This window comes from Dendrobates tinctorius, unplaced genomic scaffold (genome assembly GCF_039654945.1).
Source record: "Dendrobates tinctorius isolate UK_male_01 unplaced genomic scaffold, ASM3965494v1 ptg000014l, whole genome shotgun sequence".
NCBI classification, from domain to species: Eukaryota; Metazoa; Chordata; class Amphibia; order Anura; family Dendrobatidae; genus Dendrobates; species Dendrobates tinctorius.
Window position 1 is genome coordinate 1,830,833 of NW_027361682.1, and position 18,363 is coordinate 1,849,195.

Genomic DNA, 18,363 nt, shown 5'->3' on the forward strand with positions numbered 1-18,363 from the left:
TGGAGAGCCCCTGATGTGCCCAAACAGTGGAAACCCCCAATTCTAACTCCAACCCGAACCCCAACACACCCCTAACCCTAATCTCAGCCCTAACCCTAGCCCTAACCCAAGCCCTAACCCTAACCCTAATGGAAAAATGGAAATAAATAAATTTTTTTAATTTTATTATTTTTCCCTAACTAAGGGGGTGATAACGGGGGTTTGATTTACTATTTATGGCGGTTTTTATGTTTGGCGGCTGTCGCACGCTAAAAGACGCTTTTTATTGTAAAAATAGTTTTTGCATCACCACATATTGAGAGCTATAATTTTTCCGTATTCTGACCCACTGAGTCATGTGAGGTCTTATTTTTTGCGGGACGAGTTGACGTTTTTATTGGTACCATTTTCGGGCACGTGACATTTTTTGATCGCTTTTTATTCCGATTTTTGGGACGCAGAATGAACAAAAACCAGCGTTTCATGAATTTCTTTTGGGGGAGTGCGTTTACACCGTTCCGCGTGCGGTAAAATTGATAAAGCGGTTTTATTCTTCGGGTCAGTACGGTTACAGCGATACCTCATTTAGGTCTTTTTTTATGGTTTGTCGGTTTTATGCAATGAAAACTATTTTATATAAAAAATAATTATTTTTGCATCGCTTTATTCTGCGAGCTATAACTTTTTTATTTTTTCGCTGATGATGCTGTGTGGCAGCTCGTTTTTTGCGGGACAAGATGACGTTTTCAGCGGTACCATGGATATTTATATGCGTCTTTTTGATTGCGCGTTATTACACTTTTTGTTTGGCGGTATGATAATAAATCATTATTTTTTGCTTCGTTTTTTATTTTTATTTTTTAAGGGGTTCGCTATAACTAATGGGACAGTTTTATAGGGCGGGTCGTTACGGACGCGGCGATAGCTAATATGTGTACTTTTATTGTTTTGGGGTTTTTTTAATTTTCAAAAAATGAATTTATTGGGGAATATTTTTTTTTTTTTTTTTTTACTAATTTATTTGGCGATTTTTTAAAAATTATTTTTACACTTTTTTTTTTACTTTATTACATAGTCCCAGGTGGGACATCTCTGTCCTGTGACAGATCGCTGATCTGTCACATCACAGATCACTGACAGATCAGCAATATGTCACAGGCATTGAAGAAGACTTCCTCTTGCCTGCGCTTTGCAGGCACTGAGGAAGCCAGCTTCCTGCAGGCCCCCGAAGGCCCCCGTCGCCATCTTGGATTCAGGGGCCCGGAGGAAAGGAGTCCCCCGCAGCAGCGCTGCACATTGCGCTGCCGTGGGGGGCTCAGGGAAGCAAGGAGGGAGCCCCCTCCCTGCCGATGCTTCCCTTTAACTCCCGGTACACCGCGATCATGTTTGATCGCGGTGTGCAAGGGGTTAATGTGTCGGGGCGGTCCGTGACCGCCCCTGACACATTGTGCCGGGTGTCAGCTGTGATAATCAGCTGACACCCGGCCGCGATCAGCGGCGCTCACCACGTGGGCGCCGCTGATCGCGGTAGACGTACTATCCCGTCCATGGGCATAGGGGCCCGGGTCCCATGGATGGGATAGTACGACGGATGTCAGGAAGGGGTTAATATTTCGTAGATCCTCCTTTTGCAAAACTAACAGCCTCTAGTCGCTTCCTGTAGCTATTAATGAGTTCCTGGATCCTGGATGAATGTATTTGTGACCATTCCTGTTTACAAAACAATTCCAGTTCAGTTAAGTTTGATGGTCGCCGAGCATGGACAGCCCACTTCAAATCATCCCACAGATGTTCAATGATATTCAGGTTTGGGGACTGGGATGACCATTCCAGAACATTGTAATTGTTCCCCATGAATGCCTGAGTAGATTTGGAGTGGTGTTTTGGATCATTGTCTTGCTGAAATATCCATCCCCTGCGTAACTTCAACTTCGTCACTGATTCTTGCACATTATTGTCAAGAATCTGCTGATACTGAGTTGAATCCATGCCACCCTCAACTTTAACAAGATTCCCAGTGCCGGCATTGGCCACACAGAGCATGATGGAACCTCCACCAAATTTTACTGTGGGTAGCAAGTGTTTTAATTGGAATGCTGTGTTTTTTAGCCTCCATGCATAACGCCTTTTTGTATGACCAAACAACTCAAACTTTGTTTCATCAGTCCACAGGACCTTCGTCCAAAATGTAACTGGCTTGTCCAAATGTGCTTTTGCATACCTCAGGCGACTCTGTTTGTGGCGTGCTTGCAGAAACGGCTTCTTTCGCATCACTCTCCCATACAGCTTCTCCTTGTGCAAAGTGCGCTGTATTGTTGACCGATGCACAGTGACACCATCTGCAGCAAGATGATGCTGCAGGTCTTTGGAGGTGGTCTGTGGATTGTCCTTGACTGTTCTCACCATTCTTCTTCTCTGCCTTTCTGATATTTTTCTTGGCCTGCCACTTCTGGGCTTAACAAGAACTGTACCTGTGTTCTTCAATTTCCTTACTATGTTCCTCACAGTGGAAACTGACAGGTTAAATCTCTGAGACAGCTTTTCAGGGGAAGGATACAAAAAGTTATGTTGAATAATCTTTGTTTTCAGATCATTTGAAAGTTGTTTTGAGGAGCCCATGATGCCACTCTTCATAGGAGAATCAAATAGGAGAACTACTTGCAAGTGGCCACCTTAAATACCTTTTCTCATGATTTGATACACCTGACTATGAAGTTCAAAGCTCAATGAGGTTACAAAACCAATTTAGTGCTTCAGGAAGTCAGTAAAAAGTAGTTAGGAGTGTTCAAATCAAGAAAATGATAAGGGTGCCCATACTTTTGCACCGGTCAAATTTTGTTTAAATGCAGATTGCATATTTTCTGTTAGTACAATAAACCTCATTTGAATCCAGAAATATAACTGAGTCCATCAGTTATTAGATATATGAAACTGAAATAGCTGTTGCAAAAAACAAAATTGTTATAAAGAAAAAAGGTTACCATTAATAGGGGTGCCCAAACTTTAACATATGACTGTAGATGGAGTGACTACCAGGGAGGTGGAATTATACACCAAATTAAAGGTGGTCCAGCAATTTAAGTACTTAGGGATTCATATAGCTCTTCCATTCACATTTGAGAAGCATAATTTATGCCCCTTATTAAAAAGACTGCGCACTAAAATCACAGCGTGGAATAAGTTACATTTATCGGTGGTGGGCAGTGTGAATCTCCTCAAAATGATTGTGACGCCGCAAATATTACATATGTTACATAATTCCCCCATCTGGATCCCAATGAGCAGGTTCTGCATGATAAAATCACTATTTGGAGAATTAGTGTGGGGGCAAGAAGAGTCAGAGACTTAAACAGGAAATACTGCAGAGACCGAAAGAGGAGGGAGGTCTAGCGCTCCCTAATCCCTGGTTATACTTTCTTGCTGCACAAAGCCAGGACCTCAAGGGCTGGGGGCAGGCTCTGGAAAAGGGACAGGTACCGATCAGTTTGGAGCACATAATAAAGACTTTGCCATTAACTATGGGATTGGAGGCGGGACTCTTCAAGAAATGGGGATCACATTGCCATACCATAAATCTAATACATAAGATGTGGCAGAAAATCAAGCAGATTAGGGGGGTAACTCACTTCACTAGGTTTTCGTCTATGTGGGATAACATCTATTTTCAGGAGTTCAGTACTATGAAGGGATTTGGCGAGTGGAAAGTATGGGTATTGGCCTGATCTGTCAGTTGATTTACCAAGGGAAGCTTAAATCATATGAAATGTTACAGGAGGAATTTCAATTACCAAGGCTAAATCTCTTTCAATATAGACGGGTTCAGCACGCATTTCAGACAAAGCAGAAGAGGGCCTATAGAAATACAAATAGACCTCACGTTAGATTTTATACTTAAAAACAGTGAAACGAAAGGGGCGATATCTGAAGTGTATAGAGACCTGCTACATGCCTTTCTGGGAGGACACCCGATCAAAGCTAGAAGGAAGTGGGAGACAAGACTTGGGAGAGATAAACAACGATAGGTGGGAATCTATTCTAGAGTATGTACCCAAGATATCCATGAGTGAACCTGTGAGAATGTCACAGCTATATGTGATCCACAGGGTGTATAGAACCCCTGATATGTAATTTAAAGAAGGGTTGAAGGCTAACTCTGACTGCCCAAGGTGCTCGCAATCTCAGGCAGATATACCGCATATGCTTTGGCATTGTCACAGATTGTCCTCCTTTTGGATCGTAGTGTTGATCCATATTGGAATAGTGTATGGGTGCGTTGTCCCTAGGGATCCGCTGACATGTATATTAGGCTGTGTGCACACGCTGCGGATTTTGCTGCGGTTCCGCAGCGGTTTTGGCCGCTGCGGACCCGCAGCAGTTTCTGCTGCGGTGTACAGTACCGTGATTCCGTATGGGAATCAAAAACCGCAATGCAGACGGTGCGGAATTTTCCGCGCGGATTATCTGCGGTTTTCAATCCGCAGAAAGAATTGACATGTCAATTCTTTCTGCGGATTCCCCTGCGGTTTGCCATCTCCTCCATTGAGGAGATGGAAAACCGCAGGGCAAAACCGCAGAGCAATCCGCAGGTCTTTTGACCTGCGGTTTCACCTGCGGATTTTACAAAATCCACGCGGATGAATCCGCACCTAATCCGCAGCGTGTGCACACAGCCTTAGGGTACGTTGAGGAAATAAAAACAGATAAAAACCAGACAACATAACCAAAATAGCAATTGCGAGTTTATTGTTTATTGCCAGAAAATTGATTGCAAAATATTGTATTAGAGACGAGCCCTCAAACGAACAATTAAATTCAACTTGAAAGAAGTATTTACATCAAGAGGAATAAGCTGGAATTCTTCCATAAACTATGGCAGCAATGGTTGGAATGGATTAATTAGAGTAACACCTTATATACTATAGTAGCGTAAAGCTATGCGCACAAGTTTGGAATTGCCGCAGAAATTTCCACGGCAATTCCGCAACTCCCTGCCGCAGGAAATACGCAGGAAATTGGCATGCGTATTCCCGCTAAAGACTTGCGTTTTGCAAGCGTAATTAGCTTGCAGAATGCTAGCGTTTTCCAAGCGATCTGTAGCATCGCTTGGAAAACTGATTGACAGGTGGGTCACACTTGCCAAACATAATGTTTGACAAGTGTGACCAACTTTTTACTACTGATGCTGTTAAAAATAAAAAACTGTGATATTCTCACCTTCCGGCAGCCCCCGCAGCATTCCAGATCCTCGCGATGCTCCCGGCAACTGCCGTTCCCAGCGATGCCTTGCGACAATGACCCCAAATGATGTAGCATCACGTGAGACCGCTACGTCATCACAGGTCATTGTCGCAAGGCATCACCGGGACCGGAAGATGCCGGCAGCGTGGTGAGAGGTGGAAAGGACTCTGGGGGCCACCGGAAGGTGAGAATATCACAATTTTTTATTTTAATTCTTTTTTAACAGGGATATGATACCCAGGGCCTGGAGGAGCGTCTCCTCTCCTCCAGACCCTGGTTACCATCCGCACATGATCCGCTTACTTTGCGCATGGTGGGCATATGCCATATGCGGACAGTAAGCGGATCAATGCATTCCTATGTGTGCGGAATCGCCGCGATTCCACACGAACAATGAGCATGCTGCGTATTTTTCCGTGATGCGATTCCGCCGTGGAAAAATACGCATTAGCACAGCATTGCGGAATGCCATTGAATTTAATGGGTTGCTTTGTGTAAGCGTTTTCGTCGCGAAAAAACGCGGCAAAAACGCTTACACTCCGCAACGTGTGCACATAGCCTAAAACTCACGGTAAACTGTAATATTGATGGATATTGTTAATAATGGACAAAGTGTTGTTTGCACTGGAAAAGTTCTTCATAGGGGTGGGTAAGGGAAGGGGGGGGATTTACTGTAATATTGTACGAGTATTGTCATGTAATATCTGTTCTAAGTTTTGTTATGTTTAATAAAAAATGTATCTGATTAAAAAGAATAAGCTTTATATAGCGCCAACATATTTCGCAGCACTTTACAGTTTAACAGCTTCAAACACAACAGTTGTAAGTAACAACGTTAACAATAATACAATATTTAAAGTAAAATAAAACAACCCTGCTCATGAGAGCTTACAATCTACAATGAGGTGGGAGAGATAGAAAGTACAGGTGTGTATTTACAATGATGGTCCAGCCATCTTGAGGGAGTGGGGGATAGAAAGAGATAGTGAATGGGCTAGGAGGATCACAAGGAAATGGACAGCATGTGACTTAAATATGAGTGTCTGAGCAAAGGGTCTGAATACTTATGACCAGATTTTCTTTTTTAATAAATTTGCAAAAAGGTCTACATTTCTGTTTTTATTTCAGTCAAGACGGGGTGCAGAGTGTACAGAAAAAATGAACTTGTTTTTGAATTTTCCAAATGGCTGTAATGAAACAAAGAGTGAAAAAATTAAAGGGGGCTGAAAACTTTCCGTACCCACTGTATATTTCTTGCCCCCTGACTGAGGGGTGTCATACTATTTGACCAATAAAATTTGAATGTTCTCTGCATATATACCTTTTTGGAAAAAATATTGACCCCATTAATCCAGACAACTTCATCCAATTTACTAGATACAGGAACGTTCATCCACACCATTTGAAATATGGGAAATGTTCCCAAGCAAGCTATACTAGTCTCACTAGATGTGAAGGATTTGGATATCTCCATTCCACATACACAAGATATTAATCCAGTTCGTTGCCTGCTCATTACATCTGGGATGGATCCAGACAGAACAAATCTTTGCCTAGAACTCCTTACCTTGGTCCTTACCAACAATTAAGGGGCCTTTACACATAGCGATATCGCTAAAGCGTCACCGATTTTGTGACGCAGCAGAGATATTTCTAGCGATATCGCTATGTGTGATACATCCGATCGGCTCCCCCGCTGTCTGTCGCTGATCGCACGAGATCGTGCAGCTCCATTTCTCGTCGGGCGCTTCCTGTTGGCGCCGATGAGCAACGCGTGGACGCGGGCGGGAGGACGTCAGGATCGCCGCATCTGAAAGGTAAGTAACGACCGCTGCTGCGTCGCTACATCGCTGTGAGATCTGCCTGTGTGGCAGCTCACTAGCGACCATTTAGCGATGCACCAGCGATCCTAACCTGGTCGTATTGTTGTCGGGATCGCTGGTGCATCGCTAAATGTAAAGGGGCCTTTAGTTCATATTCCAGGACTCATTTCACCTACAGATCAGAGGAACTGCCATGGGCTCTAATGCTGCCCCCCTCCCCATATGCAAATTGCTACATGGAAGATTTTGAGGAACCACTTGTTTATACCAACCCTCTATTCCAGGCCAATGTTATAGTCTGGAAGAGATTCATTGATTACATTTTTTTGCATTTAGGGAGGCACATTGGAATCCCTCAATCAATTTGTAGAATATCTTAACTGCTCTTGGCCCAGTCTCAGCTTCATGATGACACGAGATGATAACCAGGTCAATTTTCTTGACACACTTGTGCTTAAGGATGCACAAGGACTTCTTACAACCAACTTATACACTAAGTCTACTGACCGCAATGGACTTTTACAATACCAAAGTTTACATCCTAATCCTATGAAACAATCTATCCTGAAGTCACAGTTTCAGAGTGTATGAAGAATTGTGTCTGATGAAACTACATGCACAATAAGGTAGAAAGAGATGAACACTAAATTCAAGGATAGGGGTTATCCAGACCGTCTTCTAAAGGAATCATTAAATCCTACAACACCTATACGTCCTAAAATCACTAGCCATATCCCATTTGTACATACGTACCACTCCTTTATGTACATTAATCATAAAACCATTAGTAGACACTGGAACATATTGCAATCAGCATATACAGATATCCAGGAATTTCAACAACCCTTTATGCCGTGCTTCAGACAAGCACCCAATTTGAGGGACTCTCTAGTTAGGCAGACATTTGTACAGTATGCCCTTAAAAGAAACAGTACTTTCTCCAAACTCCAAAAAACTGCACCTTTTTATGCCTTCAGTGCAATCAGTGTAATAATCGTTTAAGGAGCAATGTCATTTCCACATCCTTACTTAGGAAGGAAAGTTTTTTTTATAAACCTCACCTCAATTATCTCATAAAATGTACATGTGGTCTTCTGTACATTGGTGAAATCACACAACCAATAAAAGACAGGATTTCAAAACATAAGTCTGCTATACGATGTAAAAACCTTCTGTTACCAATACCTTATCATTTCATCACTTCGGGCCATAACATAACACAACTGAAGTTCCAAGTGATTGAGCATACCCCTCCTCCGAGAGGTGGTGGCGACCGTATACGCATCCTGAAACGTAGGGAAGCATTTTGGATTCACGAACTACACTGTCCCCCAAAGGCCTCAATAGGGGTTATGATCTGCTATCGTTCCTTTAGCAGACGTATTCCCGCTTGACACTGTAATTCTTGAATCCAACATAAATAAGATAAATAGGAGGGATATTAATATACTATGATAACACATCATTTTGTGAGTCAATTATACTGAACTGCGCCAGAAGTTTCCCCATTCCATGACCTCCTACGTATTTCCCTATTTTCCCCCTGCCTGCTCGACTGCCAGATATACCCACTTTCAAGTAATGGTTACAAACTCCAATCCTGTATAACTGGAGCGAACAAGTAAAGTGGTGGAACGCAATCATCCACTGACAGATATGTTCTTCCTGTCAGTGGCACGCACAGAATTTCCTGTCCCAGAATGCACACTACATGTGAAACACAGAGCGATACACTTCCTGCAACCGGAACGTATGACTATGTCATATCCGGTGATATCACACCGGTAACACCTCCAGTCCACCCCAAACATATATATACCTGGCGTGACAACCACTATACTCACGACTAGCGGTGGACATCGCGTCAAGATTCAGTTTCCACTATCTCAACACACTCGGGTAGGTACTTAATTTGATTGTTTGCAAGCCAGATATCAATACTTGCTCACTATATACCTGACTACAGGCAAAAAGGAGTTCCATTCACGGTGGATACTGATGTTACCAGGCCAGTCACAATGGCACCGCACCTACGGGTAGGCACTTCCATATTTCAGTCCTGTACCCTTATTTTGGACAACACAGACATTATATGGTTAGCTACATACATGTGCTGTTTATCCAATAAGACAGGCCTGCAAGGGACTCTTGGAGTCCTGTAAGGCCTCTTTCACACTTCAGTTTTTTGCATCAGTTATAATCCGTCAAAAAGGCGGACAAGCGGATCCGTTCTCAACTGATGTGAACGGATGGCATAGGATCCGTTTTCAGACGGATCCTGAAAATGAAGAAATTTAAAGGAATCGCTGGCCGAGAGAGAGAGAGAGAGAGAGAGAGAGAGAGAGAGAGAGAGAGAGAGAGAGAGAGAGAGAGAGAGAGATTTTTTTTTGTCCGGCACCCAGAAAGAAATTCGGGTTAAATCAGTGTTTGCAGGATCCGCCAGAGAAAAAAACGTTACAAGCTCCGTTTTGAAATTTTTGAGGATCGTGACGGACAGCAACTTTTGGCGGATCCTCACAAAAAACGGATGCAACGGACAGCAATCTGTCACAATCCGCCATTAATGCAAGTCAATGGGAAAAAAACGGATCCTCAAAAAAATTTTGAGGATCCGTTTTTTTTAAAAACCTGGCGGATTGTGACTGGTTGTAAAAAACGGAAGTGTGAAAGAGGCCTAACAAAACTGTATACTACCACCGATCAAGCAGTCGGGTAGGTCTTTTTCCTTGTCTCTTTCCTCTACCCATTTTTTTTGTTCAGAGATGTTATGGAATAGTCACTAAATATTTCTTGCCCCCTGACTGAGTGGTGCCATACTATTTGACCAATAATATTTGAATGTTCTCTGCATATATACCTATATCTGAGCTGTGACTTAAGTCTGTATTGATGTATATACTTTATTTTTTTGTTTCTATCTTTGCTGTAGTAAACTGTGGAAGGTCCTAGGGACCGAACCGCCTGTTGTACATATGCTGCTTACTGTGGACTGCATTAAAAAAATTTCTACGCATCATTTGAGTGCCAAGATTATTTATAATTTGATGCTTTATGTAATGAAGTCTATATATCGCTTTTTTCAGTTCTTCCTCTTCCAGACTTTCATTTTCTGTTTATGGTGTGGTGTACTGACCACTGTGTCCACTAGGGGGCGCTGTATAGCTGTCCCAGGAGAGTGGATCAATGGCAAGATACTGAATGACCATTATGTATCTCAAGGTGGGTGGCCTTGAGATGGAGATTTATGTGTGTTAATCAGCAGTGATACTGCTGAGGTGCTGGTTCAATGTGTCAGGGACTAGTTACCTACAAACCCACCCAGGGGGTGTGTTTAATAACGCTATTGTAAAGTGTATATGTGTGTGTGAAGAACCTGTAATGAGGTCATAGTCATGTGACCCGGTGGGCGTCGCTATGAACCATATAATGTGGCCAGGGTAGGTCACAGGTGGTGAATGCTAGGAACTGGTTGGTCCAGTGTGGAAGGTCCCGCTGAGATGGGGCTGCCTGCCTGACAGCACGTGTGGACGCTGTGAGTAATGGCTGCAAGTGCCTGAGAGTTCCCTGGAGGGAATGAATGTCTGCAGTATGGAGAAGCAGCCATGAGAGAACCCTGACGGGGTGAGATATAACTGGGAGGCTGAAAAGCCTGCGTCTAGAACATTGCTAACAGAGTGAAGCTCTGTCATGGACGCTATGCCATTTATATATTGCTGGTCATGGTTTATGATATTTAATAAACCGCATGGACCGTTATGGTAATTGAAAAACCTGTGCCGGATCTGATTTTGTGGCTGCCAGGAGAGTGATCCCCTACTTAAATGACAGCGCTACCTCACATTTGGTGGAGAAAGCTATGGGCATTGTTGCAGCATTGTTGCGGGGAGCAACAGAAGAGGACTGCAAAGTCAGTTGCTAAGGGCAACGCTAAGCCAGGAAGGCTGACGGTTGGGGAAGCCACTGCCCGGCTGTGGTTCTGGAACCGTGGGGCGGCGTAGTGAGTAAGGCACTGTCTGGATCGGTGAGCCCAGTGCGGACATTTCCCCAGGAGAAAGAGACTTATAGGATACCTCTGCGGTAGAGGGGTCCGAGAACCTGCGCGGCCAGCAGGTGACGGTCGTGAAAACCGTGTTGTACTGACCGGGATCAGAGAGAAAGAGACTGGTGATTGATAGGGTGCCTCTGTGGAGAAGAGGTATCCGAGGACCTGTGGGGCTGAGACAGGTAACGGACAGGTGTTCATGTTGTACTAACCTGGGTCAGTGGGAAAGACTGTGTACCTGGAGGGTTCAGTGAGCAAGGTCCTGGAGGGTCAGTTTTGGGAGATTCTAGAAGAATCGGATACCTGGAGCACATGGTATGACTTTGGACCTGGTGAGGCATGAGTGTTGGGCAGTCACAGGAGGAGATGGATGTCCTGAAGAGCACCCGCTAAGCCCCTGGACCTGGTGAGGCCGGTGTTATGGGAAACCCTGGGCGGAGGGCCGCTCCCTGAATAGCACCCGATGCACCCTGTGTTGGACGGTCTCAGGCGGAGACAGAACATCCTGAATAGCACACAGACAGGACACGTGAGTTTTGTGTGTTGTGTTGGTGTGGCCGGTGTGTTGGGAAACCCTGGGAGGGTCGCTCCCTGAATAGCACCCGGTGCACCCTGTGTGTCGGTCGGTCTCAGGAGAGGAGACTGAACGTCCTGAATAGCACACAGAAAGGACACGTAAGTTTATTTGTGTGGCGTTTTTTTTCTTTTCTCAACTCAGCCTGCGGTGGCTCAGTGGGAGTCAAGAAGGTGACAAGCGGCTTCCTGTAACTCGGCGGGGTTACGAAGGAGACAAGCGGTTTCCGTAACTCGGCGGGGTTATGAAGGGGACAAGCAGCTTCCTGTAACTCGGCGGGGTTAAGAAGAGGACACCAGCCGCTGTGTGTGAACAGCAGCCGGTGGTGTCGGTGATCGGTGACAGCAGGAGCTGTGGTGGTGCCAGCAAGGACTTGTGTGGTATCGTTAAAAGACAAACTGTGTTGTGTGAACTGTGGTCTGAAAAGACCGTTATAACGGACATGGGGAAATCCCGGAAGGGGGCGGTGGCCCAAGTCAGGGTGGTAGCCCAAAAGGGGGTGGAGTCCCAGAAGGGGGAAGTGACCCAAATTGGGGTGGTAACCCGAAAAGTGGCGTCTCGGGAGGGGGCGGTGACCCAACTTGGGGTGGTCCAGAAAGGGGCTGGTGTGTCAAAAGAGGAACAGCAATGTTCGTGTATGTTGTTTTCTGAATGTGGAATATTCTTTCCGGATAATGACGGGCTACAGGTGTGTACCGTAATGCTGCACCGAGAAGGAGTCTCGGGTCGGCTGGACTCAAAGTGTCAGGTGACTCTGACAAGATCTCCTCTCACTTTCTGTCTGACTGAGAATGGTCCAGGTTCGCTGTAAACATGGGGTCACGGTGAACTATACGGTAGACAGAGTGATGCTTGAGGGGCCCATAGGTGCTGAGTGCCAAGGGGGCGGAATACCACGAGACTTAGTCTATGCCTTGGAGAGAGGCCGGAACTTTGTCGTGTTTGATGGCATATGGCAGGAGGTTGGAGACGTTTCTACTGTTGGGCTAACAGATATTGAGACGGTGACTGCTCCTGACGTGGACAGGTCAGAGGTAGAAATGACCGGAAGAAGTACATCTGCCCAACTTACGGACCTGACGTCTCGTGATATGACGGATGGTGGGCTGGGAGATGAGACGATTGGGGGGAAAACACGGTTAGTGGGTAACTGGAAGAATTACTCGACAGGCCGGGGTGACTCACTCTGGGGGTGACTGTGGCTCTGAGAGAGAAAGAGAGCACAGAATAGAAGGGCTAGAGAAGGAAGTCTCTGGGCTCAGAGGTCACCTGTCATCGTGGCAAAATGTGAACAAGACGCTTAGAGAAGAGATGGAAGGACATATTGAACGAGAAAGAGTCCTGAGACAAATGGCCGAGCACAGGGTTAAGGAGCTCGAGAAAGAGGTCTTGGAGCTTAAAGAAACTGTAAGTGGTCTTCTGCGGGAGAAGAACTTGGACAGTGAGGAACAGTGGCCGGGTACGACGGGTGGTGGAACGGAGCTGCCGGTGCCCGTCTTGGCAGACGGTCGGGAAGAGATGAGATCTCATGAGGTTGAGGAGCTGAGAACTGAAGAAGTCACCCGATCGGGTCAACTGTAGTGAGGGAAGTGTCCGTGGTAAAGCCAGAGCCTCCTGGCCAGGAAGAGAGCAAGGCCACGACCTTCAAGTTTGTGATTGATGTACCAAGACATGCAAGAAGCCTGTGCTGAGGAAGGTGTGCATGAGGCTTTCAAAGAAGTGGTCAAAGTGTGTAAGTTGCACTGGGCGCCTGAGACTCGGCAGTTGGTGATAATGTCAGCCAGGAAATACACAGCAAAGCGGGTGGCTGTCCTGAAAAACATGCATCTGCAGTGTCTCCATGTCAAACAGTTGGTTAGGTGGAGTAATATGAAAGCTACTCGACGCCTAGTTAGCAAGAGAGGCTATGGATCGGTTGGGTTTGCGGAAAGAGGTAGTTCCGGTTCCCAAAAGGTCTGATTGGGAGAATCATTGAAAGATTCGGGAAGGTAATGCAAGACCTTGTAAATAGCTCCGGTGTGGTGAGGGTGAGGATCCCTCCTGATAATGAAGACCAGGTATCCAATGAAGAGGGTAGGATTCCCGTCCTGGTGGTTGGCTCCGTGGAAAGCCTGAGAAACTTTCAGATGCTCTTGGAGTATCAAGTGGGGTACCTGCAAGAGATTGAGCAGTTGAGGCTGGACCGTCGGCGAAACAATAAAGAAGTTCGGAACACCAAGTGGCGGCTGCCTCCAACCCAAGATGTAAGGACCCGAAGGGTTCCTCCAAGTAGTGACATGGCAGGTGGCCAAAGAATGTCAGCAAGTGGCAGTTCGACGGGCCGTACGAGGCTGAGAGACATTAGTTCCTGTGAGACGCTGAATGGGTCAGACTCAGGCCAGACAGTAGGCCCAACTAAGACTGATGACCGTACCAAACGGGGGAGCTGGTCGGGGAACGGAACAAAAAGGGAGAGGAATGTGGTGACTAGACAGTGTCTGATGACGCAGACAGACTGTAACTGGAGGGCCAAAGATCAGGGCCGATATTCTGACCGCTAGGGGCGGGGGAGGCCTAACGTAGAGATGAGGCCGTATGATAGGAGATGGTTCTCTTGACCTGTGGGGCAAGGTGTAATGAGTGCCCGGTCTCGAGAGCCTGATGTAAGGTTGTGTGTTCAACCCCATAAGTTTGAACAGAGGGGGGAGGTATGTGGTGTAGTGACCACTGTGTTCACTAGGGGGCGCTGTATGGATGTCCCGGGAGAGTGGATGAATGGCAAGATACTGAAAGACCATTATGTATCTCAAGGTGGGTGGCCTTGAGATGGAGATTTATGTGTGTTTTAATCAGCAGTGATAGTGCTGAGGTGCTGGTTCAATGTGTCAGGGACTAGTTACCTACAAACCCACCCAGGGGGTGTGTTTAATAACGCTATTGTAAAGTGTATATGTGTGTGTGAAGGACCTGTGATGAGGTCAGAGTCATGGGACCCGGTGGGCGTGGCTATGAACCATATAATGTGGCCAGGGTAGGTCACAGGTGGTGAATGCTGGGACCTGGTTGGTCCAGTGTGGAAGGTCCCGCTGAGATGGGGCTTCCTGCCTGACAGCACGTGTGGACGCTGTGTTTAATGACTGCAAGTGCCTGAGAGTTCCCTGGAGGGAATGAATGTCTGCAGTATGGAGAAGCAGCCATGAGAGAACCCTGAAGGGGTGAGATATAACTGGGAGGCTGAAAAGCCTGCGTATTGGACATTGCTAACAGAGTGAAGCTCTGTCATGGACGCTATGCCGTTTATATATTGCTGGTCATGGTTTATGATGTTTAATAAACCGCATGGACCGTTATGGTTAATGAAAAACCTGTGCCAGATCTGATTTTGTGGCTGCCAAGCGAGTGATCCCCTACTTAAATGACAGCGCTACCTCACAATGGTTACATAATGGTGTTACAAAATCAATAAAACTGAATTTGAAAAAAAAGAAAATGGCTACCTTCTTGTGTGTGTTTTTAGATGTGCAATAAGATTTGCTTTCTGATTAAAACATTTCCCACATTCTGAACATGAAAATGACTTTGCCCCTGTGTGTATTTTCTGATGTCTAACAAGTACTGATTTTATTCTAAAACATTTCCCACATTCTGAACAAGAAAAAGGCTTCTCTCCTGTGTGAATTCTCTGATGTGTTAGAAGTTTGAATTTATCACTATAATGTATCTCACATTCTGAACATGAAAATGGCTTCTCCCCTGTGTGAATTCTCTGATGATTAAAAAGCACAGATTTTTTACTATAACATTTTCCACATTCTGAACATGAAAATGGCTTCTCTCCTGTGTGATTTTTCAGATGTGCAACAAGATTTGTTTTCTGAAGAAAACATTTCCCACATTCTGAACAGGAAAATGGCTTCTCACCTGTGTGATTTTTCAGATGTGCAACAAGATTTGTTTTCTGAAGAAAACATTTCCCACATTCTGAACAGGAAAATGGCTTCTCCCCTGTGTGATTTTTCAGATGTGCAACAAGATTTGTTTTCTGATTAAAACATTTCCCACATTCTGAACATGAAAATGGCTTCTCACCTGTGTGAATTCTGTGATGTGTTACAAGTCTTGATTTTGTTGCAAAACAATTTCCACATTCTGAACATGAAAATGGTTTCTCCCCTGTGTGAATTCTCTGATGTATAACAAGGTGTTGTTTCATTGTAAAACATTTCCCACATGCTGAACAGGAAAAAGGTTTCTCTCCTGTGTGAATTCTCTGATGTATAACAAGGTGTTGTTTCATTGTAAAACATTTCCCACATGCTGAACAGGAAAATGGTTTCTCTCCTGTGTGAATTCTCTGATGATTAAAAAGTACAGATTTTTTACAAAAACATTTTCCACATACTGAACATGAAAATGGCTTCTCCCCTGTGTGATTTTTCAGATGCGCCACAAGATTTGTTTTCTGATTATAATGTTTCCCACATTCTGAACATGAAAATGGCTTCTCATTTGTGTGATTTTTCAGATGTGCAACAAGATTTGTTTTCTGATTAAAACATTTCCCACATTCTGAACAAGAAAATGGTTTCTCCCCTGTGTGAATTCTCTGATGTCTAACGAGGTGTTGTTTCATTGTAAAACATTTCCCACATTCTGAACATGAAAATGGCTTCTCCCCTGTGTGAATTCTCTGATGTCTTACAAGACATGATTTTTGTGTAAAACATTTTCCACATTCTGAACATGAAAATGTTTTTTCCCCTATGTCAACTATTTTATGTTCAACAGCCCTTCTGTGTCTTTTGTTTTGCATATTTGTTTTTGATGGAGCAGAGAAAAAGACCTGATGAAAAGTATCAGATGACAGATTTTTTCTGATAAAGTCTTGAGGTGTATCTGGTATAGTGACATATTCTTCACAAGCATCGGGTGTCATACCAAGATTATCTGCTGAAAAATCTGACAGTATCATATGTCTCTCTGCGTTCCTGGTACAGTCACCTGGTAAGAATACAAATTATTTTATTATTTGTCAGTAACATTGCAATTATATTACTATTTATAATCATATATTTTATAGCATTTGACACTTTTCATTCTCTACTCAACCCAAGAGTACAGGCCCCTACAATGGAGCTCCGAGCCGACGATCTGGCCAATTACTTCAAAGAAAAAATTGACCAGATCCGACAGGAAATTATCTCCCAATCACCTTATACCATGCAATGTCCTCCCTCCCCCACTGCATCTAGCTCACTCTCTGATTTTGAACTAGTCACAGAAGTAGTAAGAAGGCTCCTTGCATCTTCTCGCCCAACCACTTGCACTAGTGACCCATTTCCGTCACATCTCCTCCAGTCCTTTTCCCCTGCTATCACCCCTCACCTAACTAAAATATTGAACCTCTCTCTCTCTTCTGGTATCTTTCCCTCCTCATTTAAGCATGCCATCATACATCCACTACTTAAAAAACCATCCCTAGACCAAAACTGTATCGCTAACTATAGACCTGTCTCTAATCTTCCCTTCATCTCTAAACTCCTGGAACGCCTGGTCCACTCCCGTCTTATCCTCTATCTCTTTGATATCTCTCTTCTCGACCCTCTCCAATACGGTTTCCGCTCTTTACACGCTACTGAAACTGCCCTCACTAAAGTCTCTAAGGATCTACTAACAGCTAAATCTAATGGTCACTACTCCATGCTAATTCCCTTGCATCTCTCAGCAGCATTCGACACTGTGGATCATCAGCTCCTCCTCACTATGCTCCGTTCCATTGGCCTCAAGGACACCGTTCTCTCCTGGTTCTCCTCCTATCTCTCTGACCACTCCTTTACTGTATCTTTTGCCTGTTCCTCCTCCTCTCACATTCCCCTTACTGTTGGGGTTCCTCAAGGATCAGTTCTAGGCCCCCTCCTCTTCTCCTTGTACACTGCCCCTATTGGTCAAACAATCAGTAGATTTGGTTTCCAGTACCATCTCTATGCTGATGACACCCAATTATACGCTTCTTCTCCTGACATCATGCCAGCCTTTCTAGAAAACACCGGCGATTGTCTAAACGCTGTGTCTAATATCATGTCCTCACTATATCTGAAACTGAACCTGTCAAAGACTGAACTCCTTGTGTTTCCTCCCTCTACTAATGTACCTATACCCGACATTGCCATTTCCGTGTGTGGTTCCACTATTACTCCCCAGCAACATGCCCGCTGTCTTGGGGTCATACTTGACTCCGAGCTTTCCTCTGCCCCCACATCCGATCACTGGCTCACTCTTGTTATCTGCACCTCAAAAACATTTCTAGAATTCGACCTTTTCTTACTTTTGACTCCGCAAAAACTCTTACTGTTTCTTTCATTCTCGTCTCGACTATTGTAACTCTCTTCTAATCGGTCTCCCTCTTACCAAACTCTCCCCTCTCCAATCTGTCTTGAATGCTGCAGCCAGGATCATATTCCTCACCAATCGTTACACCGATGCCTCTACCTTGTGTCAGTCATTACACTGGCTACCCATCCACTGCAGAATCCAGTACAAACTTATTACCCTCACCCACAAAGCTCTCCACGGCTCAGCACCACCCTACATCTCCTCCCTCGTTCCAGTATACCACCCTACCCCTGCCCTTCGTTCTGCTGATGACCTGAGGTTAGCATCCTTAATAATCAGAACCTCCCACTCCCGTCTCCAAGACTTTACACGTGCTGTGCCAATTCTTTGGAATG

At 44.8% G+C, this 18,363-nt stretch overlaps 1 protein-coding gene across 1 annotated transcript in view; it reads right to left on the reverse strand.

The window, feature by feature from the left end:
• Positions 1–4,707: 4,707 nt before the first annotated feature.
• LOC141073609 (uncharacterized) overlaps positions 4,708–18,363 on the reverse strand; it is a 75,112-nt gene continuing 61,456 nt past the window's right edge. Inside the window, exon 7 of the mRNA XM_073560910.1 lies at positions 4,708–16,636. Coding sequence (XP_073417011.1) covers positions 15,129–16,636 — 1,508 coding nt within the window. The 3' untranslated portion in view covers positions 4,708–15,128. The remainder of the gene's footprint in view (positions 16,637–18,363) is intronic.